The sequence below is a fragment of the Pongo abelii genome, chromosome 2, assembly GCF_028885655.2.
Source record: "Pongo abelii isolate AG06213 chromosome 2, NHGRI_mPonAbe1-v2.0_pri, whole genome shotgun sequence".
In the NCBI taxonomy this organism is placed as follows: Eukaryota; Metazoa; Chordata; class Mammalia; order Primates; family Hominidae; genus Pongo; species Pongo abelii.
In genome coordinates, this window is record NC_085928.1 from 196,717,767 (window position 1) to 196,745,261 (window position 27,495).

Consider the following 27,495-nt stretch of genomic DNA (forward strand, 5'->3'; position numbering starts at 1 on the left):
GGGCAGGAGAAAGCAAGAAAGAGACTTTGCTTTTGCAGCCTTTTTAATGTCCTTCAGTTCAAAGTACTCGGCATGCCAAAGAGCCATATTTGGGGCTATCTTTTTCTGTGCCAAACCAACACCACCAAACCAGAAAGAAGCAAGCATAGGGAATCCAAGGCTTCGCTCAACCCGTCCCTTCCTATGCTTCTTCTCTATCTCCACCCTGGGAGCAATTTTCTTTTACAGAACTAATGCAGTTGAGCAGAGAAAGGCTGGCCTGTCCAGAGAGCAGACAGGACGCCCATATTTTATTTTCAGTTGTGCGAATGTCCTGCATGGGACTCCTGGAACTCACTGGATGCCCCTGTGCATGAGCTTCTTAGGCATGTAATAGAATTAATAGCAGTCTGCTTCTACGCAGGTAGGTATCCTGCAAAGAAATTTTGTATGAAATATGTCTGCACATTGTACTCATTCTTGCATTGTTTACCCATGTAATGACCTTCAGAAATGGCTTTGCGAAAGTCACAGGGGAATAACCAAGTTAGTAGGCACTTTTTCCCCCTCCTTCATCAGATTCTGCTCTGATTTGCTACATAAAGTTGTATAATCACCTGGAAATATGCACTGTGCTCCCACGTGATTTTCAAATGCAAATAAGCAGGTTAACAACCCCAGTGTTGCAATGTTCTAGCTGTAAATATGTTTGGATAACCCAGCAGAGCCATTTAACCATTGGGAACAAGGCAACTAGCGTATGGCAGCAGGAATCCAACCGGTGCCCTGAGTGCTGAGGCAGAGAGGAGGACAGAAGAAACAAGAGGCTGGAGATTGTCAAATTCAGTATTCCAGTTGGCTCTTGATTCTTGGTGAAACCATCCCACAGCTCCTAGAGGGAGATTGTTAGATCATGAAACTAATTACCATCCTTTTCCTCTGCTCCAGGCTGCTACTAAGTTTAACCCAGGAATCACAGTCCGAGGAAATTGACTGCAATGACAAGGATTTATTTAAAGCTGTGGATGCTGCTCTGAAGAAATATAACAGTCAAAACCAAAGTAACAACCAGTTTGTATTGTACCGCATAACTGAAGTCACTAAGACGGTGAGTGAATTGTGTTTAACCTTGAAGTCACTTGGGATTTGTACTATCACTAGGAGCCCAGGCCTCACACACACATACGCACATACCACCACCACCACCCACAACCACAACCGCCACCCACCACGCACCACCACCCACCACCACCACCCACTACCACCCACCACCCACCACCACCCACCACCACCACCCACTACCACCCACCACCACCCACCACCATCACCCACCACCCACCACCATCACCCACCACCCACCACCCACCACCACCCACCACCACCCATCATCATCACCACCACCACCACCCACCATCACCACCCACCACCCACCATCATCACCCACCACCCACCACCCACCACCCACCACCACCCACCACCACCCACCACCATCACCCACCACCCACTACCACCACCTACCACCATCACCCACCACCCACCATCATCACCCACCACCCACCACCATCACCCACCACCCACCACCCACCACCACCTACCACCACCCACCACCATCACCCACCACCCACCACCACCACCCACCACCACCTACCACCACCCACCACCCACCACCCACCACCACCCCTCACCACCCACCACCACCACCCACCACCACCTACCACCACCCACCACCCACCACCCACCACCACCCACCACCCACCACCACTACCACCCCTCACCACCCACCACCACCGCCACCCACCACCCACCACCACCACCACCACCACCAAATATGTGATCATCAAAGGTAGAAGCTTACAACTTGTGGAAAGACAGATACCACTCTCTAGCCTGGGGTGGGAGGACAGAGTATGACTCGTCCTCAGGCAGATTGGTTTCCTGGATGATCAGAGAAGTAGAATCTAGGGTGAAATGAAACAAAAGTAGATGGAGAAATCTGAACAGGACCAAGTAGAGTGGGAGAAGTTAGGAATTTAGTTAGACAGCAGCAAAAGAATTCACTGGGTCTCTGGCCCTAGGCTGAAAAATATAGAACTCCAAACCTTAAATGGGAGGGGGTACTTCATGGGGCATATCTAAGAGGAGTGAGGAAAGAGGTTAATGTGATTCTACGGAATTAGACAGAAGCCTGTATGGCTGAATGTACCGGGTTTAACAGCAACGTTTTAGTTAGCTTTTGATATTATTGCAATGAGGCACTCCAGCAGGAGACAAATCCTAGCAGGATGCATGGTTCAAAGAAATACCAATCTTTCAAGAGTATGTTTAAACAAATTTCACTATAAAAGACTATATCTCTGGGAATGTCAAGCAATTGGTTACTTTAGCAGAAAAAAAAAAAAAAAAACTAGCCATGTGACAACATGGGGATAAAGGAAAATAAACACAGTGGACATGTTATTTTTTCTGAAAGTAAAATCGAGCCATTTTCTTTCATAATCTAGTACAGTCATGTGAGAAATTCTGCTTCATGGTGATCTCAAGCAACAGTTTATTGGTGGTGTGGTACCCAGTAGATTGTGGGTATGGTTGTAAATACACTAAAAAACATTAAATTGTATGCCTTTAGTGGGTAAATGTTATGGCATATAAATTATATCTCAATAAAGCTGTTTAAAAAAGAAAAAGTAGGAAACAAAATAAACCAAATAAAAGTACTAAAATCGCCCATAACTAATTCCACCATACAGAGATAACTGTTAACATTTGTTTAAGGTTTTCTTGTTTGCTTTTTCTAATTTGTAAAAGTCATATATGTTCATTAGGGGAAAAAGACCACTTAGAAATGTTTGCTTGGGCCGGGCGCGGTGGCTCACGCCTGTAATCCCAGCATTTTGGGAGGCCGAGGCGGGTGGATCACGAGGTCAGGAGATCAAGACCATGGTGAAACCCAATCTCTACTAAAAAATACAAAAAAGTAGCCGGGTGCGCTGGAGGGCGCCTGTAGTCCCAGCTACTCAGGAGGCTGAGGCAGGAGAATGGCGTGAACCCGGGAGGCGGAGCTTGCAGTGAGCCGAGATCACGCCACTGCACTCCAGCCTCGGCGACAGAGCGAGACTCCGTCTCAAAAAAAAAAAGAAATGTTTGCTTGAAGAAGAATGTGAAAGATAATTATAATCTCACCACTGACAGACAAACATTTTAAACATTTTAACAGCTTGCTGTGTATCTTTCCAGACTTTTAAAAGACATAGATTTATATATAAACCAGTTTTGACAAAAATGGGCTAATACTATGCATACTGCTTTGTAACCTTTAAAAGTACATTGTGAGTATATTATAAACATTCTTTCACATAACTGTTTATGATAGAAATATAAATATATTTTAAGTGAATGCTTTCCTCTCAAGTCAAAGATCAATATTCCTAACTTTACTGGAACCCACTAGAATTATTTGCTATTGGGTCAGTTGGATGAACCCTAAGTATCTTTGGCTGCTTTTCAGGTTGGCTCTGACACGTTTTATTCCTTCAAGTACGAAATCAAGGAGGGGGATTGTCCTGTTCAAAGTGGCAAAACCTGGCAGGACTGTGACTACAAGGATGCTGCAGAAGCAGTAAGTGTATTGGCCATTCTTGGGCCTTCTGTTTTCTCTGTTGACCCTACCAGATTTTTTTACTGATGCAGAAATGATGACTACTGGTGAGCCTGCTTATGAGAAATGCAAATAAACATTCCAATGTGTAGAAAAGTCAGATGCTTTATATCTGTGTTCTTGTATAGATAGAAAAATCATGGAGAAGCCAGCAGTTAAACATGGAGAAAGCCTTTCCATGAGAAGGGGGCTCTAGTGTCCAGCCAGAACATGTGGCTCAGACTCCAGAGAGACAACAGATCGACATTTGGGCCAAGCCAAAGAGCTGGCGAGGGGAGGGCTTGGGTGCTTCCATTACACAACGTTGAGTGCAAATCTTGACTCTGCCTTCCATTAGCTGTGTAATAGCAGGTGAGCTGTGACCTCTCAGAACTGGTACTCTCTGCTGTATATGGGAGATAATATTGACCTCATCAGGTTGTTGAAGGATGAAATTAGATGAATTATGCAAATAACTTTGATAACAATGGCTATCTTAACCAAATGCCTAACATATAGGCCTGGCACACCATAGCTGGTTGTTTTGCTTTTTTTTTTTTTTTTTTGAGCCAGAGTCTCGCTCTGTTGCCCAGGCTGGAATGCAGTGGCGCGATCTCGGCTCACTGCAAGCTCCGCCTTCCCGGTTCACACCATCGTCCTGCCTCAGCCTCCTGAGTAGCTGGGACTACAGGCGCCCGCCACCACGCCTGGCTAATTTTTTGTATTTTTAGTAGAGACGGGGTTTCACCATGTTAGCGAGGATGGTTTCAATCTCCTGACCTGGTGAACCACTCTCCTCGGCCTCCCAAAGTGCTGGGATTACAGGCATGAGCCACCGCGCCCAGCCATGGTTGTTTTGCTTTAATTAAGAAAGATTTCAGACAGTATCTGCCTCGGAAGCAAGCCTCTCTTTTCATGGATTGATTCCCTTCTTTTACGTCAGAACGTAAAAGATGACTGCCAGTCATCTGCCGTTACCAAATAGTACTGAACTCCAAGTCAGGAGTCTAGGATTTTGCAGTGCTAGTTCTCCCTTCTCAATCATCTCATCTGTAAGGTGGGGATAAGTAGCTGCTGTGCCCTGTACTGCCTGCTTCTAGGGGCTGTGTGGACAAAGGGAGGTGTGCTTTATCCTGATGGAATAGTATCTGTCACTTAGAATCCAATGGATATGACTGAAGAATGAAAAGACAAAACAAAACAAAAACATTGTTCAACAGTAACAATTAAACAGCTGCCTATTTTTAAGTGCCTGCTGTGTGGCGGGCCTCTAGTAGGCATTTTGTGTGTGTTTGCACACATACTGTTCACAACAACTCTAAGAGATAGATGTGTCCCATCTCCTACAAGATGGGTAAACTGAGACTCCGAGAGTCAAGGGGACATGACAGAGGTAACAGCTAGCAAGTGACAAGGCTGGAACTGAATAACATTTTGATGCCAAGGTCCCTGCTCTTTCTATTAAGTTAAACTGAAGTTTATGTGAACAGTATTAACTCACTGAAGTTGAGAGGTAGATAAGAGGAGTGTTTAGCAGGCTGGTTCTAGACCTCTGCGTCCATCTTGGTTAGAAAGAAATAGCTCCAGGGCTCAGCCAGGTGCAGTGGCTCATGCCTGTAATCGTAACACTTTGGGAGGCCGAGGTGATTGGATCGTTTGAGGTCAGGAGTTCGAGACCAGCCTGACCAACACAGTGAAACCCCATCTCTACCAAAAATACAAAATTAGCTGGGTGTGGTGGCACGTGTATGTAATCCCAGCTACTTGGGAGGCTGAGGCAGCAGAATCACTTGAATCTGGGAGGCAGAGGTTGCAGTGAACCGAGAGATTGCACTGTTGCACTCCAGCCTGGGTAACAAAAGCGACACTCTGTCTCAAAAAAAAAAAAAAAAAAAACAGAAAACAAAAGAAAAAAGAAATACCTCCAGGGCTCAAAACAAAGACTCAAGCTTTAAAACCTCACCATTTACACTGTCTTTCCTCCAGCATCTCATGAATATCAGTGGCTTATATAAAGTAATCATTAGGCTATTAAAAAAATGTATTCTCATGTCTCAAAACTCTTTTGGTAAAATCTTCACAAGTGCTGTTTTGTTTTGCTTGTTAAGGAAAGCCATATTTAGCAACAGTACTAGGTAGCGTTTCCCATCTGAAAGATCAGGATCAGTGGTCTCTTTCTTTTCCGTGTAGGCCACTGCAGAGTGCACCGCAACTGTGGCGAAGAGGGGCAGCAAGAAATTCTCCGTGGCTACCCAGACCTGCCGGATGACTCCAGGTGGCTGGTTTATCCTCTGGCACTGCCCTGGTGGGAAATTAACCATTTCTGTGAGCCAGGAACACGATCTTGACCAGGCTCTGCTTGCTCCCAGAGGGTGGCAGTAGTAAAGCCATTTGCAGAGTTAATCATCATTCTCAGTAAACTGTCGCAAGGACAAAAAACCAAACACCGCATGTTCTCACTCATAGATGGGAATTGAACAATGAGAACACATGGACACAGGAAGGGGAACATCACGCTCTGGGGACTGTTGTGGGGTGGGGGGAGAGGGGAGGGATAACATTAGGAGATATACCTAATGCTAAATGACGAGTTAATGGGTGCAGCACACCAGCATGGCACATGTATACATATGTAACTAACCTGCACATTGTGTGCACATGTACCCTAAAACTTAAAGTATAATAATAAAAAATTAAAAATAAAGTAAAAAAAAAAAGAGTTAGGGAGCATTGGGTGGAGCGGCAGAGCCTGGAGGTTGAGCCAGGCTCGTGACCATCATCCCCTTAGGACTATCCCAACTCTTCCCATGTGCTGCATTGTACCCGGTGTGTGCAAGAGCTCAGTAGAAGGACCAGAAGACATAAGACCTGCCCTCCATTGCAAGCAGCATCCCAGAGTGAGGAGCGCATAGGCTTTGAGGGCAGATCTGGCCTGGAATCTTTCAGAGTTCCTTGCCTTCTTGGCTCTCCTTTTCCTTGTCTAGAAAAGGGAGGTAAGAGTACTTCCCACTTCACAGGACTGTTGTGAGGCTGAAATGAGATGATATGCCTGGAGGTACAATCATAATAACATACTAACATATTAATCATAATAACATATTAGCAACAATCAGGATAAAAGTAATAGCTAAGATGTATTGAGTCCTTATGTCACAGCCATGACTCAAAGCACCTTGCATGTATTAACTTATTTTTCTTTTTTTTTCTTTTACTGATGCATAATATTTTACATATTTATGAGGTACATGTGAGTGTTTTTTACATGCATTGAACATGTAATGATTAAGTCAGGGTATTTGGGGTATCCATCACCTGGAATAGTTATCATTTCTACGAATTGGTAATATTTCAAGTCCTCTCTTCTGGCTACTTTAAAATATACACTATATTGTTGCTAACTACAGACACCCTAGTCTGCTATATAACGTTAGAATGTATTTCTTCTATCTAACTATAATTCAGTACCTATTCACCAACCTCTCCATTTCCCCCTTCTACCCCCTACCCCGCTCAGCCTCTGGTATCTGTCGTTCTCTTCTCTTCTCTATCTCCATGTGATTGTTTTAGCTTCCACATATGAGTGAGAACAATGTGAAGTTTGTCTTTCTGTGCTTGAGTTGTTTCACTTAACGACCTCTAGTTCTGTCCGTGTGGCTTTAAATGATATGATTTCATTCTTTGTTTACGGTCAAATACTATTTCATTGTGAATATATACCACAATTTCTTTTTTTTTCATTTTGAGACAGAGTCTCGCACTGTCGCCCAGGCTGGGGTGCAGTGGCACGATCTTGGCTCACTGCAACCTCCTGGGTTCAAGCAATTCTCCAGCCTCAGCCTCCTGAATAGCTGGGATTATGGGCATCACCACCACGCCCAGATAATTTTTGTATTTTTAGTAGAGACAGGGTTTCACCATGTTGGCCAGGCTGGTCTCGAACTCCTTGCCTCGGGTGATTCGCCCTCCTCGGCCTCCCAATGTGCTGGGATTACAGGTGTGAGCCACTGCGCCTGGTCCCCCACATTTTCTTTATTCATTCACCCTTTGATGGACATTTAAGTTGATTTCATATCTTTGCCATTGTGAATACTGCTGTGAAAAACCTGGGAGTGGAAGTACCCCTTTGATAGACTGATTTATTTTCCTCTGGGTAGATGCCCAGTAGCTGGACTACTGGATATATGGTATTTGGTGTTTTTGTTTTTTGAGAAATCTCCATACTATTTTCCATAGTGGTTGTACTAATTTACATTCTTACCAACAGTGCATAAGAGTTCCCTTTTCTCCGTATCCTCCTGGCTGTGTTTGCCGCTTACATGGCAGGCAGCGAGAGCTCGGTGGGTGAAGAAGTCCAGGCTCCCAGGGTGTCCTTCCAGATGTGCCACTCACTCTGCAGCTACGTTCCCTTTTTATGGACTTTGCCTCTATTGACCAGTAGGTTAGGGCTATCTGTTATGAACATTACTTGGTAATTTAATACAAACTCTTTTTAATAATAGCCATTCTAACTGGGGTAAGATGATATCTCATCTCATAATGGTTTTGATTTGCATTTCCCTAATGCTTAGTGATATTGGGCATTTTTTCACATACCTGTTGGCCATTTGTATGTCTTCTTTTGAGAAACGCCTACTGAGATCCTTTGCCCACTTTTTAAAGGGATTACTTGTTTTTTTTATTGGTGAGTTGATTGAATTCCTTGTATATGCTGAATGTTAGTCCCTTGTGGGATGCATGGTTTGCAAATATTTTCTTTCTTTCTTTTTTTTCCTTTTGAGACAGAGTCTTGCTCTGTCGCCCAGGCTGGAGTGCAGTGGCATGATCTCGGCTCACTGCAACCTCTGTCTCCTGAGTTCGAGTGATTCTCCTGCCTCAGCCTCCCGAGTAGCTGGGACTACCACACCCAGCTAATTTTTGTATTTTAAATTTTGTAATTTTGTATTTTTAGGAGAGATGGGGTTTCACCATGTTGGCCAGGCTGGTCTCGAACTCCTGACCTCAGACAATCTGCCCGCCTTGGCCTCCCAAAGTGCTGGGTTTACAGGCATGAGCCACCATGCCCAGCCTCTTCTTTATTTAGGGCAATGTATGCGAATGCTGATTGCGATCATTAATGCTGTGTTTTTGTCTGCTCTTTGTTAAGCCGAGGGCCCTGTGGTGACAGCCCAGTACGACTGCCTCGGCTGTGTGCATCCTGTATCAACGCAGAGCCCAGACCTGGAGCCCATTCTGAGACACGGCATTCAGTACTTTAACAACAACACTCAACATTCTTCCCTCTTCACGCTTAATGAAGTAAAACGGGCCCAAAGACAGGTTTGTTCTTTAATTCTCTAAGGAGCACAGTATTACTAAAATTTGTTAGATCTTTACATTTAAAATGTATGATTGCATGGCTGGTGGTGTTTTCATGTGACTAGCACAGGAAGCGAAAAGCTTTCTCCTTAGTCGAAGTGAGTCGGATAGTGCAATATGTAAAGTGAGAAAAGATGTCGAATCAGACCCCCTTCCTTTGATGTTTGATTTTAACAGATGGGTAATCGTCATTACAGGCTCTTCCTAGAGACGGTGAAAAGGAAAAGTCATACTGGCCTTAGGGTGTTTTTTTTTTTTTTTTTTTTTTTTTTGAGACGGAGTCTCGCTCTGTTGCCCAGGCTGGAGTGCAGTGGCGCGATCTCAGCTCACTGCAAGCTCCGCCTCCTGGGTTCACGCCATTCTCCTGCCTCAGCCTCCTGCGTAGCTGGGACTACAGGCGCCCACCACCATGCTGGCTAATTTTTTTTATTATTATTATTTTTAGTAGAGGCGGGGTTTCACCATGTTAGCCAGAATGGTCTCAATCTCCTGGCCTTAGGATTTTAAGAAAACTATATTATCACCTAGCCATCATGAGTTAAACACAGCTCCAAAATATTAAATTGTGTCTAAAATGGTCGGCATGGCTTTCTGGGTACCCGCTAAGTTAGAGTTCCCATATCATCAGAAAAAAAAAAAAGTACATATCCGTAAATTTTTTTTTTTTTTTTTGACAGTCTCACTCTGTTCCCTAGACTGGAGCAGTGGCACAATCTTGGCTCACTGCAACCTTTGCCTCCCAGGTTCAAGCAATTCTCCTGCCTCAGCCTCCCAAGGAACTGGGATTACCAGGGCTCATCACCACGTCTTGCTAATTTTTGTACTTTTAGTAGAGACAAGGTTTCACCATGTTGGCCAGGCTGGTCTCAAACTCCCAACCTCAAGTGATCCTCCCACCTCGGCCTCCCAAAGTGCTGAGATTACAGGCCTGAACCACTGCACTCAGCTACAAATCTTCTTAATGATTCAGTACACCCAGACTTTTCTTCTTCTTTTTTTTTTTTTTTTTTTTTGAGATAGAGTCTTGTTCTGTTGCCCAGGCTGGAGTGCAGTGGTGCCATCTTGGTTCACTGCAACTTCCACCTCCCAAGTTTAAGAGATCTCCTGCCTCAGCATCCCGAGTAGCTGGGATTACAGGCACCCACCACCACGCCTGGCTAATTTTTGTATTTTTGGTAGAGACAAGGTTTCCCTATGTTGGCCAGGCTGGTCTTGAATTCCTGACCTCAGGTGGTCCTCCCATCTGGGTCTCCCAAAGTGCTGGGATTACAGGCATGAGCCACCACGCCCAGCCCTCCCAGACTTTTCTGATAGTTGACTGGGTCTCTCGTATTTCAGCCTCTTATTATGAGTGATTCCCTTTGGTCAGTAACATTCTCTGCATTTAATAAATCTTACAACTTGCTTTCATGCGAGCATGCTTTACTCAATTATCAATTATGTCCGTATAGAGCTATCAGGGTGGGAGAGGCCCAGAATAAAGTAGGAGAAATCTTACTACTTGGTAACCTGGGAGCCCGAGGACCCAACAGTAAAGACCACGCCCCTCCAAAGTTTTCTTTATCCGTCTAGAAGGGCATTATTATTTTATGAAATTCAGTAAACATTTCTCTCTGCAGCCTGGCAGAGGAAATATTGTTAGGATTTACTTAAAGAAATCCATGTTCCAAAACTGGCTGAAAAATAGAAAAATATATATATTGCTTGTCATTTTCAGATGGCTAGCGGTGTGTGTGTCTGTGTGTGTTTGTGTGAGAGATGTGAGAATCTTAAGGTGCTCAATGTTTATTCAGCATTTTTTGCCTAGTAATAATAATAATTTATATTTCTTGGGCACTTATTATATTGCCACACTGTTTTCTAAACTCCTCATAACGTTCATATCCCACAGCGAATAATGTTTAAACTGCCCTTTAAATATTCAATCTGAAATTGTTTCAGGTGGTGGCTGGATTGAACTTTCAAATTACCTACTCAATTGTGCAAACGAATTGTTCCAAAGAGAATTTTCTGTTCTTAACTCCAGACTGCAAGTCCCTTTGGAATGGTGTAAGTAGGCAAAAATTTAATGATAAAGTTCTTAGCATTTTGTTTACATTTTGATGGTAACTATCAAGCTGGGTGGGAAGACCGTCACAAAAAGTTTAGATGACATTCAACAATTCACATTCACACTCAGGTGGGAAGCCTCAAGCTCACGTCACTGGTCAAGCTGCCTTACCTAACTGGCCAAAGAATCTGCACAGCTGGCAATAAGTATTTTTTTGTAACTTTATTTTACTTTATTTATTTTTTGAGACAGGATCTCAATCTGTTCCCCAGGCTGGAGCGCAGTGGTGTGATCTCGTCTCACTGCAGCCTCCGCCTCCCAGGTTCAAGCTATTCTCCTGCCTCAGCCTCCCAAGTAGCTAGGACTACAGGTGCCAACCACCACCCACAGCTAATTTTTGTATTTATAGTAGAGACAGGGTTTTACCTTGTTGGCCAGGGTGGTCTCAAACTCCTGACCTCAGGTGATCCGCCCGCCTTGGCCTCCTAAAGTGCTGGAATTACAGAACTCCTGATCTCAGGTGAGCCACCACGCCTGGCCAGCAATAAGTATTTACAGAGTATAACCAGGGACTACGAATAGACAAAATGCTTGAACTGCCAAGTGTATCTTTGTTACGTCTCCACACTTTCCTATTTCCTTTTCTTCCCCAGGTGCTCAATGCCCATATGGTGTTCCCTTGCTCTACCCAGGGTTATTCTTCATGTCAAACTTTTCTCTGTTTTCTCATCTTCCCTTCCCTACCTTTATCTTTAATAAACAGACCCTGAGTCTCTAGCCCTTAGTGGTTCTTCCTAGCATCGTATCTTGTTATGTGAACCATAATTATATTAAAATGGTGTATCTCAAGGTAGTAGTAGCTAGCGAATGTTAAGATGGCTAAGACATGATATGTGCCCAGGGATGTTTGCATTTGAGCAGAAGACTGTGCTTTAGCCAAGGAAATGCTGCAAGTCCTTTGATCTAGTAATTCTGCTTCTAATTCGTTTATATGGGAAATCCAGACCATAAGATGTTAATGTCAGTTGTTTTTTAATAGAAAAATATTGTAAATAGTATATGCAACATTAGAGAATGGTTAAGTAAATTACAGTATATCCATACAGTAGAATATGATACAGCTGTCAAAAATTTTTAGTTTTTAGTGACATAGGAAAATGGTTACAATGTTAAGTAAAAAACAAAAAAAGTAGGATACAAAACTATACATACAGATTTATTTAAATATGTAAAATAAATGTAAATACAAAAAGCGATGGAAAACAAATTATGACAAAATATAGAATGTAGTTAACTTTCAGTTGGAATTGTGGGTGCTTTTTCTCTTTTGAGAAGAGGTCTTGCTCTGTCACCTTGGCTGGAGTGCAGTGGTGTGATCTCGGCTCACTGCAACCTCCGCCTCCCGGGTTCAAGTAATTCTCATGCCTCAGCCTCCCTGAGTAGCTGGGATTACAGGTGCCCACTGCAACGCCAGGCTAATTTTTGTATTTTTGGTACAGATGGGGGTTTTGCCATGTTGGCCAGGCTGTTTTCGAATTCTTGACCTCAGGTGATCCACCCATCTTGGCCTTCCAAAGTACTGGTATTACAGGTGTGAGCCACTGCATCCGGCCGCTTTTTCTGATTCTTTATATTTTTGGAAGTTTTTGATACTTCCTAAGTTTTCTAATTGAGCATGCATTTATTTCATAATTGGAGAAAAAAGTAAAAAGGACACTATCAAGAGAGTAAAAATACAACCTGCAGAATGAGAGAAAATATTTGCAAATCATGTATCTGATAAGAGTTTAACATGCAGAATATATAAAGAACCTCTTTTTGTTCATAAAATAACAAGTATTAGAAAGGGCATGGAGAAAGTAGAACTTTTGTACATTGCTGGTAGGACTGTAAAATGCTGCAGCCATTATAGAAAATAATTTGGCGATTTCTGAAAATCTTGACTATAGAATTACTATATGACCCAGAAGTTGCACTCTTAGGTATATTCCCAAAAGAACTGGAAACGCATATTCAAACACATGCTTATACGTGAATTTCTATAGCAGCAAAATTCATAATAGCCAGAAAGTCGAAACAACCCAAGTGTCTATCAACAGGTGAATGGATAAACAAAATGTGCTATTATATATATACAATGAAATACTGTTCAACCTTTAAAAAGAATGAAATTCTGATACATGCTACAATGTGGATGAAGCTTGAAAATATTATGTTAAGTGAAATAAGCCAGACACACACACAAAATATTGTATGATTCCACTTATATGAAACATCTAGAATAGGCAAATTCAGTCAGAGACTATTGGAGTTGCTAGAAATATAGGCTTTTCTTTTTTTTTTTTGTTTTTTTTTTTTTTGAGATGGAGTTTTGCTCTTGTTGCCCAGGCTGGAGTGCAATGGCGCGATCTTGGCTCACTGCAACCTCCGCCTCCCGGGTTCAAGTGATTCTCCTGCCTCAGCTTCCCGAGTAGCTGGGATTACAGGCATGTGCCACCACGCCCGGCTAGTTTTGTATTTTTAGTAGAGACGAGGTTTCTCCATGTTGGTCAGGCTGGTCTCGAACTCCCAACCTCAGGTGATCCGCCTGCCTCAGCCTCCCAAAGTGACTTATCACACAGCACCTGGCTATGTTTGTTTATTATTCTTTTTTCCCCTCACTTCTGGAGACCTAGGCATAGGTCTTTCTATTTGTTTTTTCTATTTGTTTGTTCTATTTATTTTTCTCCCTCTGTTTTTAAATTACGAAATCATGTCAAGTCAAAAATTAACTTAGAATGCTGTTCTAATAACATTATATGGAATTCTCATTTTTGTTATTTTGTTGGTTTTTTTTTCCTTATCCAAGAAAGATCCTAACTTTATTGGCAAGCATGTTTATATTTCCAAGTATATTGTTTTTGTTTGTTTAAACATGTTATGAATTTTTAGAGATTATTTTTTCTTTTTGGTGCTGAGGTGAAAGAATATACCCTGTTTTGTTTCTGCTTTGTAAAATTTATTGGATCTTTTTGTGACCTGGTGTAAAAACAATTAAAAATATTTGTATGATACTGGCCGGGCACGGTAGCTCATGCCTGTAATCCCAGCATTTTGGTGGGTGGATCACTTGAGATCAGGAGTTTGAGACCAGCCTGGCCAACATGGCAAAACCTCATCTCTACTAAAAATACAAAAAAATTAGCTGGGTGTGGTGGTACACGCCTGTAATCCCAGATACTTGGGAGGCTGAGGCAGGAGAATCACTTGAATCCAGGAGGCAGAGGTTGCAGTGAGCTGAGATTGCGCCACTGCACTCCAGCCTTGGCGACAAAGACTCCATCACAAAAAATATATATATATATATACACATATATATATACATATATATACATATATACATATATACACATATATATATACACACACAAATACATACAAATTTGTATGATACTTATGAAATAAGTATATTTCATATGCTACTTATGATATTTCATATGCTACATATCATACAAATTTGTATGATACTTATGAAATAAGCATATTTCATATGCTACATATGAAAATACCATTTAAATAAATCTTTATTATGTTATTCAAATCTTCTATGGTCTTATTTATTTTTTATTCACTTGCCCTGTCTTAGATTTGTAATTGCATACTAAATTTTCCCACCATGATTATTTCTATCCATTTCTATTCACATGTGTAATTTTTTCTACTTTATGTATTTTGATTCCATGCCTTCCAGTCTATGCTTTTGAAAAATAAAATTATCATTTTTACTACCTTTATGAATGAGTGTTTTGTTATCATGAATTTTACTTTGTCCAATATTACTAATATTCTAGTTCCTGCTATGTTTATATTTGTCTCATGTAGCTTTGTTCATCTTTTATTTTTAAGCTTTATACATTGTTTTTATTATAAGATGGTTCTTGAAACTGTAATACATTGATTTGGTGTTTTAACAGTCTGAAAGTCTTACCTTATTTTTTTAGAAATTTACCTTTTTACTTACATGGCTGTTATTTCTGTACTAGATCTTCCTGCTTTCCATGTGCTTATGTATATGCATGTATTTGTTGATGCTATTGATACTATTACCTTAGTATCTCTTTTGCAGTAAGACTATGTTTTGCTTCTTTCTTTTTTTTCTATGCAATAATTTGGAAAGTACACGTCCTATTTTTCAATTTTACTAGTTGTTTACTTTTAAGACTCTAAAAAATGTTTTTAACTGAGCACTTATATGCTTTTGAAAAACCAGGATACCGGTGAATGTACAGATAATGCATACATCGATATTCAGCTACGAATTGCTTCCTTCTCACAGAAATGTGACATTTATCCAGGTAAGGAATAACACATGTTGGCACCGCAATAGAGGAATAGTGGTCCCAGACAACTGGCTGGGTCTTTTCCTATAAGTTGGGTTTTGGTTCCCGTGATGTACTCCAAAGTCTGTGTAACCTGCAGACACAGATGCACCCCTTGATGAGAACACGGTACCCCTTCCCTGCCCAGTTGTGCTGCAGCTCAGACTGTTCTGGTCAAAATGGTTTATGAAGACAGAAGAGAAATTTATGACCCCTGGGCAAAGTTGGCCTTTGGGTACAATGCCATCTGGTCTCTCTTCTCTGTAAGTTGTCCTTAAGTCAGATGTTGTAAGTTGAAGAGACCTGTATTTTATTTCTAAGCACTCAGAACAAAACCCTTTCAATTAAGGTGGTTTTTTCCTGCATGTTATAATGGGAAGAAATGGAGATAGTGTGAGTTTGTGGTCAGGTCAGTGTTTCTTATAACAAGGGTGTGCTTTTCTCATACTTGGAAAACATTTGTATGCGTTCCATGAGTAGTCTGAAGCTGCCTATTCATCAGAACCACAGCACTTAAACTTTTCTCATGAGAGTCACTCCTTTAAATTAAGCATTGCTTTTTACAGTTTCCATCAAAAATGCAAAAATTCAGGAAAAGTGTAGCGTTTTGATTGAGTTACTCTCACCTTCCTATTGAAAATGTTTCCCTAAGTACACTGTGCTCTGAGGAGGGGAAAAGAAGAGAGGCAGGAAGTGAAAGTCAGACAGACAACCTTCACCCACTCACTACTGGGCCTGGGCTCCCATGTGGCCCCTTATACATGTGGATGCTGGTTCTTGTGCAGGAGGGATGCTAGGCCAGGCTGCTACTTCAGTGTACATGCTGACTTAAAACCTGATCCTTTCAGGGGAGGATTTTGTACAACCACCTACCAAGATTTGCGTGGGCTGCCCCAGAGATATACCCACCAACAGCCCAGAGCTGGAGGAGACACTGACTCACACCATCACAAAGCTTAATGCAGAGAATAACGCAACTTTCTATTTCAAGATTGACAATGTGAAAAAAGCAAGAGTACAGGTGTGTAAACTATACTACAAAAGCAGTAACACTATAGTCTATGTGCAAATTGCTGACTAATTTTGCCACTGATCTTGGCTCTGGATTGGGAAACCATACATTTGATAATGTGATTTGGTGCATTAGATTTGGTAAATTAAGTGCCAATCTCCCTGTATGCTTCATCCTGGACAAGTCTTTTACAACATTCTCTCTGTTTTCTATATGTAAAGGACTGAGGTGAGGATCAAATAAGTTAATATATGTCAAATCACTTTTTCAAACTCTAAAATGCTATATAAATACAATAGCGGCTGGGCGCGGTGGCTCACACCTGCAATACCAGCACTTTGGGAAGCCAAGGCGGGTGGATCACAAGGTCAAGAGATCAAGACCATCCTGGCCAACATAGTGAAACCCTGTCTCTACTAAAAATACAAAAATTAGCCGGGCGTGGTGGTGCACACCTGTAGTCCCAGCTACTCCAGAGGCTGAGGCAGGAGAATTGCTTGAACCTGGGAGGCAGAGGTTGCAGTGAGACGATTTCACGCCACTGCACTCCAGCCTGTCAACAGAGCGAGACTCTGTCTAAAAAAATAAATAAATAAATACAATAGCAACCATAATATAATTAATAAAATTCAGGGCTAGGGCCAGCAAGACTTACTCTATGTCTTTCTGGACTCATCTCTCATTATAATATCACATAATGTCTTGGGCTGAGCCATATCAGTCAATCCATCATTGCCCAGGCTCCACACTTTCTTGCCTCCATGTCTTTCACCCACTGTTCTCTCTGCCTGGGATCCCGCTCTCCTGCAAATGTACCCTCTGGGGATTCATCTCTCCTTTCATGCCCTGTCAATAGAAGATTGACAGGAGTGTCTTCTGGGAGTCAGGAGACTCAGTTCCACCATAGCATCTGCCGCTCACATCCCAGATCACTCTGGGTGGTCATTCAAACGTTCTAAGCCTTTGTGGCCCCATCTGTAAAATGAGTGACTGTATTAGAAGAGCCTACATTTTGCCGGGCAGAGTGCCTCATGCCTGTAATCCCAGCACTTTGGGAGGCCGAGGCAGGCAGATCACCTGAGGTTGGGAGTTCGAGACCAGCCTGACCAACATGGAGAAACCTCGTCTCTACTAAAAATACAAAACTAGCCGGGCGTGGTGGTACATGCCTGTAATCCCAGCTACTCGGGAAGCTGAGGCAGGAGAATCACTTGAACCCGGGAGGCGGAGGTTGCAATGAGCCGAGATCGTGTCATTGCACTCCAGCCTGGGCAACAAGAGCAAAACTCCGTCTCAAAAAAAGAGAAGAGCCTACATTTCTAGCAACTCCAATAGTCTCTGACTGATGTGATTATGGACAGACCCCTATTTTAGAGACTAAAAATTGGCTTCCCTAAATACAAGCTAAAGATAAATAATCAAAATAGAGCCATATTGTTACAGCAAGCCAACATAATCCTCATAATCTGGTGAAAAAATTCTCACTAAAAAGTTCATACTTTTGGCTCAGAACTGAATTTCTAGGAATCCAAAGTAGGAGTCTTTATATACAACGATATTCACTGTAGTTTTAAGTATAACAGCAAAAATAGTAAACTGTCAAAATGATTAATATGAGAATGATTAGATCATGTCTGGCATATCCTCAGAATAGAGTGTTAAGCAGCAATTTCAAAGTATCTTTGTGAGGAGCTCTTGATATGGGGAATATCTTGTGTTATAATATTCAGTGAAAAAAAGGAGGCATAAAATTGAATATACATGATGTTATCAGTTGTGTTATTTTAAAGTACAGAAAATAATGTGGAAAAAAAAAAAACGTGGCTCACGCCTGTAATCCCAGCACTTTAGGAGGCTGAAGTGGGTGGATTGCTTGAGGTCAGGAGTTTGAGACCAGCCTCGGCAACATGGTGAAACTCCATCTATACTATTAGGTTGGTGCAAAAGTAGTTGTGGTTTTTGCCAAAGTAATGGCAAAATCACAACTACTTTTGCACCAACCTAATAAAAATTCCAAAATTAGCAGGGTGTGGTGGTGCGCACCTGCAATCCCAGCTACTCAGGAGGCTAAGGCACAAGAATGGCTTGGACCTGGGAGGCGGAGGTTGCAGTGAGCCAAGATTGTGCCACTGCACTTCAGCCTGGGTGACAGAGTCAGACTCCACCTGGAAACAAACAAAAAAATGAATGCCTCATAGTCATAGTGGTGATTTTTAGGTGATGGAATAACACTACTTTAATCTTTCTAATTTTCTGTGTTACTTTTGTAACTGAAAAAAAGTAAACAAACTAGATTAAAGTAAATCAAAACTGACACTTTGATCTCTCTGCTACTTGAGCACTTGTTTCTATCCCAGACACGACCACCCTCTCTCTCTGATTTCATTGCCATATGACCACGTTAGGTTTACTTGAAAGGGACGCCAATCTATACTATTCATGCTTTTGTCAGCTTTAACTTCTCACTTTATATTTTTTCTTTCTTGTGAAATTCTTTTATTCTTTTTTCGTTGTTGTTTTTTAAGAGAGACAGGGGCCAGACATGGTAGCTCATGCCCGTGATCCCAGTACTTTGGGAGGCTGAGACAGGAGGATCACTTGAGCCCAGGAGCGAGACCAGCCTGAGCAACATAGCAAGACCCTGTCTCTACAAAAAAAGAATTAAAGGCCAGGCATGGTGGCTCATGCCTGTAATCCCAGCACTTTGGGAGGCCGAGGCAGGTAGATCACCTGAGGTCAGGAGTTCGAGACCAGCCATGACCAACATGGTGAAAAACCATCTCTACTAAAAATACAAAAATCAGCTGGGAGTGGTGGTGGGTGCCTATAATCCCAGCTACTCGGGAGGCTGAGGCAGGAGAATCACTTAAACTTGGGAGGCGGAGGTTGCAGTGAGCCAAGATCATGCCATTGCACTCCAGCCTGGGTGACAAGAGTGAAACTCCATCTCAAAAAATAATTTAAAAAAAAAAGAATTAAAAAATTAGCTGGGTATGGTAGTATGTGCTTGTAGTCCCAACTACTTTGGGAAGCTGAAGTGGGAGGATTGCTTGAGATTGGGAGGTCGAGACTGCAGTGAGCTGTGATTGTGCCACTGCACTCCAGCCTAGGTGATAGAACAAGACCCTTTGGGCAACAGAGCAAACAAAAAAAGAGAGAGAGCAAGAGAGAGAGAGAGATGGGGGTCTCACTGTGATGCCCAGGCTGGACTCGAACTCCTGGGAGCAAGCAGTGTGCCCATCTCAACCTCCCAAGTAGCTGGGATTATAGGCACACACCAATGCACCCAGCTCCCTTATTCTTTATCCTGAATGTTGTAGGAATAGGCCACCTTGTATTGTATGTCAGAGGTTTGCCATCAAAAACAGAACCACTCATTCTCAAGCATGAATATCTAGTCTTCTTAGTAGTTACAGTTTCCTCTGTGGATTAACGAATCAACATTCTACTATGCATATATGTCTACATTAAGGATAGGATGCCAGGGGGACACAAAGAGGTAACCCGTCAGTTAGTTGCCAAGTCAGTCTGAATATTGCAAGAATTTCAAACTTACTTTAGAGAGATGAATCTTTACTGATTTTTGCATTAAAGAGAGCAATTTGGTTGCTTGAACATAGTCACCCAAGGCAGCCTTGGTGGAAAACAATTAAACATATGATGAATTTGCTAAAAGCTAGTCTCCAAATGACCAATTTGCAAAATTGCTAAATATTTATTTTATAGTTTTAAGCTTGCCTTGGGTTTGCACATTTAGTCCTGTTTGGATGCATGTTGATTCCACCTTGGTTCATATTTCAGATACGAAACACTTCCTGAATCTTCCATTTTCACACGTTAGTGATTGCAGTTTCATATAAGTTTTATTTTGCCCTGCCACCACTGCTGCTGTCCCCAAGGCTGTTGATGCTCCTGTCTGCCTCTGCTGAGATGAATAAACTTCCAAGATCTGTGTGTGCACATGCAGAAATTTTTCCTTTGACAAAGTCCTAGAAATGTCAAAGAATATGTATATATCTAAGACTTGATGCAAATTGCGAGAATCACCAAATATTTGCAATGATGCCAATTTACATTCACATCACCTGCATGTAAGACACCAGTTGAGGCCAGGCATGGTAGCTCATGCCTGTAATCCCAGCACTTTGTAGGGGCCGAGGTGGGCGGATCACCTGAGGTCAGGAGTTTGGGACCAGCCTGGCCAACATGGTGAAACCTCATCTCTACAAAAAAACACAAAAATTAGCTGGGCGTGGTAGCACTTGCTTGTAATCTCAGCTACTTGGGGGCGCTAAGGCAGGAGAATCACTTGAACTCAGGAGGCGGAGGTTGCAGTGTGTGTCACTAAACTCCAGCCTGGGCGACAGAGTGAGACTCCGTCTCAAAAAATAAAAGAAAAAAGACACCAGTTGAGGATCTTAATTTGAATTCTCTTCCTACCAGCAGTGACTGAGGCTGCTTGATTCCTATGTCTGGCCAATGCTACGTATCATCAATTTTTGTTTTCATCTTTGCCTGCAGGGAAGGCTAACGATGATGTCTCATTGCTTTTTTAATGTGCATGTTTTTGTTTATTAATGAAGTTAAACTTTTTTTTAGGCTTAATGACCATTTTAACTTCTTCTCTGAAATACCTGCTCATGGCTTTTGTCCATTTTTTAGTGTTGGGCTTTATATTCATACAGATATTGATTCTATATCATAGTTTTCCCAGCTTGCCTTTCTACTTTGCTTATTGTGATTTTTCAGAAGCAGTTTTCATTTTTCTCTAGCCAAGTTTTAATATTTTCCCCTTCCTTTAGATTTCTTTCCTCTGCTTTTCACCTAAGAAAGGCCTTCCTCATCCTGGGTTTTGGTGAATATTTATTTATTTGTTTTAGTTTTGTTGTTTTTTGTTTGTTTGTTTGTTTTTGTTTTGTTTTGTTTCCCGAAACAGAGTCTCACTCTGTCACCCAGGCTGGAGTGTAGTGGCACGATGTTGGCTCACTCTAACCTCTGCCACCCAGGTTCAAACGATTCTCCTGCCTCAGCCTCCCAAGTAGCCGGGATTAGAGATGCTTGCAACCATGCCCGGCTAATTTTTAGTATTTTTAGTAGAGACAGGGATTCATTATATGTTAGCCAGGATGGTCTCGAACCCCTGACCTCAGGTGATCTGCCCGCCTCAGGCCCCCAGGGTGCTGGAATTACAGGCAGGAGCCACTATTCCCGGCCAACACATTTAAATACTACGATTTAATACTAAATAATTTGGTTGAGAAATTGGGCCACAAAATATTTAATGGAAGATAGTGTTGAGTAGTGATTAAAACTATTGCTAGAGATTAAAATAATTTTTTTTTTCTTTTTGAGACGGAGTCTCACTCTGTCACCCAGGCTGGAGTGCAGTGGCATGATCTCAGCTCACTGCAACCTCCGCCTCCTGGGTTCAAGTAACTCCCCTGCCTCAGCCTGTCAAATAGCTGGGATTACAGGTGTGCATCACAAAGCCCATCTAATTTTTGTATTTTTAGTAGAGGTGGGGTTTCACCACATTGGTCAGACTGGTCTTGAACAGCTGGCCTTAAGTGATCCACCTGCCTCAGCCTCCCAAAGTGCTGGAATTACAGGCATGAACCACCACGCCCAGCCTAAAATAATTTCTTAATATTAAAAATAGTAAGAGAACAATAAAAACCCCAAATAATTTTTCTAATTACAAAATTTAATCCACATAATTTCTATAGTAGTACTAACTCAGTATTTCACCAATTCAAGATTTGGCAGGACAATAAGGCATATTTAAAAACATTTTAAGTTTTTCTTCCTATTCCTGTTAGATTCTTAGATATTACAACTTGAGCCCTTGAATTACTAGTGAATTTAACAGCTGTTGGACAATAAAACTCAAATAAATACATAAATAAACAAAAATTATAGGCCAGGCATGGTGGCTCATGCCTGTAATCCCAGCACTTTGGGAGGCCGAGGCAGGTGGATCACCTGAGGTCGGGAGTTCGAGACCAGGCTGACCAACGTGGAGAAACCCCATCTCTACTAAAAATATAAAATTAGCCAGGTGTGGTGGTGGGCAACTATAATCCCAGCTACTCAGGAGGCTGAGGCAGGAGAATTGCTTGAATCCAGGAGGCGGAGGTTGCAGTGAGCCGAGATCGTGCCACTGCACTCCAGCATGGGCAACAAGAGCGAAACCCCGTCTCAAAAAAAAAAAAAAAAATTATAGCTTGCTTATTTCTTCCCCCACTTAGAAAAGGAAATGGGACCAACCGATAGCCAAATATTTTAAATATGCATGCCAAGCTTTAATGCCAAACGTGTACTTTTTTGTATGTAACTCTCTAAGTTGGTCAATTAAAATTTCAAGATTCTCCTTTAACATTTCTTAAAGATAAATGATTTATTATGCAAATATTTTTAAGCGTTTACTTTGTACTAATTAATTTTTCAGGTGGTGGCTGGCAAGAAATATTTTATTGACTTCGTGGCCAGGGAAACCACGTGTTCCAAGGAAAGTAATGAAGAGTTGACCGAAAGCTGTGAGACCAAAAAACTTGGCGTGAGTAGTCATGCACCTGTCTACTTTTTCACTGGAAGCCTATTTGATGTTTTTAGAATCATTTGTTTAAATATCTCGTGAATAACACTGTCTCTCTTTTGACTTGTTTTCATGGATAGCAAAGCCTAGATTGCAATGCTGAAGTTTATGTGGTACCCTGGGAGAAAAAAATTTACCCTACTGTCAACTGTCAACCACTGGGAATGGTATGATTCTAATTACAGTCAGCGTGGGGTCAGTTCTGCTCATTCTGAAAATCCATATTTGGGGGCTGAAAATGAACCATTACTGAAATGAATTGGGGAGCTATCTTTTTTAAATGGGGAGTAACTCTCACACTTCTGTGCTGATCTCTGTTTAATGGCTAGAAAGGAGAGTAACAATCCTCCTGATCACTTCTCACACATTGTCAGTGTCTCAGTGAAGCTTCTATAGACTCTCTCCTAGTGCACTGCAGTCCTGCTGTGGGGGAGCAACATTGGCTATGCCAGGCGTACCTGAGGCCAGATACAGCACTCCACTGCATTCTGCTGACACGCAAGGACCATGTGAAAAATGCACGGCTGGGCGCAGTGGCTCATGCCTGTTATCCCAGCACTTTGGGAGGCCGAGGCAGGCAGATCACCTGAGGTCAGGAGTTTGAGACTAGCCTGGCCAACATGGTGAAACCCTATCTCTACTAAAAATACAACCATTAGCCGGGTGTGGTGGCGCCTGTAATCCCAGCTCCTCAGGGGGCTCAGGCAGGAGAATCCCTTGAACCCAGGAGGTGGAGGTTGCAATGAGCCGAGATCCTACCACTGCACTCCACCCTGGGCAACAAAGAGCGAAACTTTGTCTCAAAAAACAAGAAAAGAAAAGAAAAGAAAAATTCAGACTCGCAAACCCTACTTCACAGCTACCGAATTTTAACAGGATCCCCAGGGGATTCATATGCATGAATCAAGTTTGAAAAGCATTCGTTGATGTCATCTTTCGTTTTTAAGTCTTAAAAGAACTCGGGGAGATAGTAACACTTTCCCTATTGTCGAGGATGAGACAGTAAAAATTAGAAAGACTCTGAGGTCCTGAGTGAATAATGACATTATCAAATGCTTCCTCTGTCCCGGGCACTATACTGAAGGCTTCACCCACATTTTCGAGTCCTCCTTATAACTCTGTGAGGCAGGTGCTGTTATTATTTCTATTTTACAGAAGGGAAAAGTGAAGCTGATGGCACTTGAATTCAAATCTTGGTCAATTCAGAGTCTACCCTTTTCATCACGATGCTGATTACCAGTATGGTCTGGCCTGACTCCAATGACCATGTTCTTTGCATCACCAAACATTGCTTCCAATTAACACATTCTCACAGGTAGCAAAAGTGTAGGTAGAATTAATCCACAAATTGACATATTCGAAGCAAGTTGCCTCATCTCCCTCTTTTCTGATTTGGTCTTTTGTCGTGTGTAGGTATGTAGATGGTGTAACACAAACATTGTCCTCAGGTTGCATTTCAAGCTTGCGAATGTGTCCTAATGTGCTTCAGCACAACAAAGTGATCATGGATACATGCTCCCTATATATTCAGTTCATAAAGCCACTTAGGGCCTTTTAGGATAGAAGCAGTGATGGTGGTAATAACAGTAGTATCAATAATTAAATACTGTGCTTACATAAACATAGGCTTAGAAGCTACCCTAGAGATTAGCTAGTTCAACCACCCAGATGAAGCAAAAACACTCCAGCTTATTTTACAGTTTTTTTTGTTGTTGTTTGGCTGTTTTTTTGTTTTGTTTTGTTTTTGTTTTCGTTTTTTTGACAGAGTCACTGTCGCCTAGGCTGGAGTGCAGTGGCGCCATCTCAGCTCACCGCAACCTCCACGTCCTGGGTTCAAGCGATTCTCCTGCCTCAGCCTCCTGAGTAGCTGGGATTACAGGCATGTGCCACCACGCCCAGCTAATTTTTGTATTTTTAGTAGAGACAGGGTTTCACCATGTTGGCCAGGCTGGTCTCAAACTCCTGACCTCAAGTGATCTGCTCGCCTTGGTCTTCCAAAGTGCTGAGATTACAGGCATGAGCCACCATGCCTGGCCATTTTGTAGCATTATTAAGAACAATAATCAATGTCCACAAATTTTAAGATCAATCAAAAGACAAAAAAAATTATTCATCCTTTCTGGAATGTTAATATAGTATTTAAAATCTGGCAAACACCTCCCCCATTGTAAACTAAGATAGCATTGCCGGATCTCTGTTTTTTTCCCTCATCGATAGCATGATTTTTGCAGTAATACATTCATCTTAATATTTTCTGTTTAGATCTCACTGATGAAAAGGCCTCCAGGTTTTTCACCTTTCCGATCATCACAAATAGGGGAAATAAAAGAAGGAACAACTGTAAGTCCACCCCACACTTCCATGGCACCTGCACAAGATGAAGAGCGGGATTCAGGAAAAGAACAAGGGCATACTCATAGACATGACTGGGGCCATGAAAAACAAAGAAAACATAATCTTGGCCTCGGCCATAAACATGAAGGTGACCAAGGGCATGGGCACCAAAGAGGACATGGCCTTGGCCGTGGACACCAACAACAGCATGGTCTTGGTCATGGACGTAAGTTCAAACTTGATGATGATCTTGAACACCAAGGGGGCCATGTTCTTGACCATGGACATAAGCATAAGCATGGTCATGGCCATGGAAAACATAAAAATAAAGGCAAAAAGAATGGAAAGCACAATGGTTGGAAAACAGAGCATTTGGCAAGCTCTTCTGAAGATAGCACTACACCTTCTGCACAGACACAAGAGAAGACAGAAGGGCCAACCCCCATCCCTTCCCTAGCCCAGCCAGGTGTAACAGTTACCTTTTCTGACTTTCAGGACTCTGATCTCATTGCAACTATGATGCCTCCTATACCACCGCCTCCCACAGAGAGTGATGATGATTGGATCCCTGATATCCAGATAGACCCAAATGGCCTTTCATTTAACCCGATATCAGATTTTCCAGACACAACCTCCCCAAAATGTCCTGGACGCCCCTGGAAGTCAGTTAGTGAAATTAATCCAACCACACAAATGAAAGAATCCTATTTCAATCTTGCTGATGCCCTTTCTTAATTTATGCGGCTATGGGTATTTCTTTCATACTTTATTAAAGTATCAATATCCCTCTCTCCATTGTCCAGATGAAAATATCCTGATATAATGCACCAAAAACCGTGCAGCTTTGGAACAGTCTAAAGAGAAGTGGTGAGACTCCCAATGGGGACAGCATCAGTCTCCAGGGACTGCATAAAATTGTGTGCCACAATTCTAAATCTTTTCTGAATCTTCTTCCCAAGTTTTCTAAACTAGCACAGTAAACGGACAAACTAATGTGCCTTATGGCCCGCCACAATTGGCTTCTTTGATAACAAATATGTACCTTACAACGTATGGCATGAATTTGCACACAAAGATTCTTGACATTCTTAATAAACTGTGACACCTGGTATTTGAGTGTTTGTGAAAATAAGGGAAGTCAAGAGATTAAATGCTGAACTTATTAATGGAATAGAAATAATAAGAAGGCTGAGGCTGGAGAATTGCTTGAACCCGGGAGGTGGAGGTTGCAGTGAGCCGAGATCATGCCACTGTGCTCCAGCCTGGGCAACAGGGCAAGACTCTGTCTCAAAAAAAAAAAAAAAAAAAAAAGAAATAATAAGAAAAACTTCCAGATTTCAAAGAGAAGTAACAAGAAAGAAAGAAAGGTTGGCCAAAGGGAGGAAAGGGGGGACATAAATTAATTGACTTTCTATTCCCAAAATGGGCTAGTTATATCAAATAAGTACTCCCACTGCCCTTTCTGAGTGAGAGTGTCTCTCATAAGTCAACAATTTCTGCTTACTCATTAACTACTCTTTGCAACAGGCTTTCATATAGGAGTATTCTGTTTATTTTTGCTGAGCCTAGATTGAGTAATTCTTAGTTTACAGAAGCTCCGAGCTTAATGATAAGGATGAAAAGCAGAGGGAGCAATATAGAAGCAGGCTTGCTAATAAAACTTCTTAAATAATTGACAAGGGAATATTATGGAATGTGATGCAAAGTTTGTTCGGAAATTTTACGAGGAAATTATTCTCTAGTCTCACTTTATAGTCTTTTTGCTATGACTTTGAAGACCATTGATTTTTGAGAAGCAGAATAATAGGATTGTCTTTCATTGCCCTATAGTGCAAAGAAGGTATATGCTTTATAACCAATGTTGTACTTTTGCCTAGAAAAACAAGATATGGCTTTAAATAGCTACAATCATCTTTGGATGTGTATGTCACTGCTGCTTCAACTTATTGGATGCATTTGAACCTCTGAGTTTGTCTTTCATTTTAAATATTGTCTGTTCTTTTAAATAAACAACCACAGATGTCAGGAAAAAGTCTTACCTGTCAACTGGTTGCTCCACTTTTTAAAAAAGATTGAATGATAACATCAGATTAACTGCGTTTTACTATACTTACAGAGTCACCTAAGGTCCTGCGAGTACAAGGGTCGACCCCCAAAGGCAGGGGCAGAGCCAGCATC

General features: G+C 41.9%; 1 protein-coding gene across 1 annotated transcript; it reads left to right on the forward strand.

Moving 5' to 3' along the window:
- Window positions 1-708: 708 nt before the first annotated feature.
- Window positions 709-27,495, forward strand: KNG1 (kininogen 1). The gene is made up of 10 exons (XM_002814387.5): window positions 709-1,087; window positions 3,485-3,595; window positions 5,804-5,888; window positions 8,757-8,929; window positions 10,910-11,017; window positions 15,268-15,352; window positions 16,225-16,397; window positions 22,837-22,944; window positions 23,064-23,150; window positions 25,246-27,495. Exons 1-10 carry the CDS (start codon window positions 893-895, stop codon window positions 26,050-26,052), a joined length of 1,932 nt encoding a protein of 643 aa, XP_002814433.4. The 5' UTR covers window positions 709-892; the 3' UTR covers window positions 26,053-27,495.

Excerpts from the sequence above, each read along its gene's own strand:
- KNG1 (XM_002814387.5), top strand. The coding sequence starts at position 893 with ATGAAACTAATTACCATCCTTTTCCTCTGCTCCAGGCTGCTACTAAGT. Across the intron at positions 3,596-5,803 it reads ACAAGGATGCTGCAGAAGCA|GCCACTGCAGAGTGCACCGC; the intron begins GTAAGTGTATTG and ends TTTTCCGTGTAG. Across the intron at positions 23,151-25,245 it reads ACTGTCAACCACTGGGAATG|ATCTCACTGATGAAAAGGCC; the intron begins GTATGATTCTAA and ends TTTTCTGTTTAG.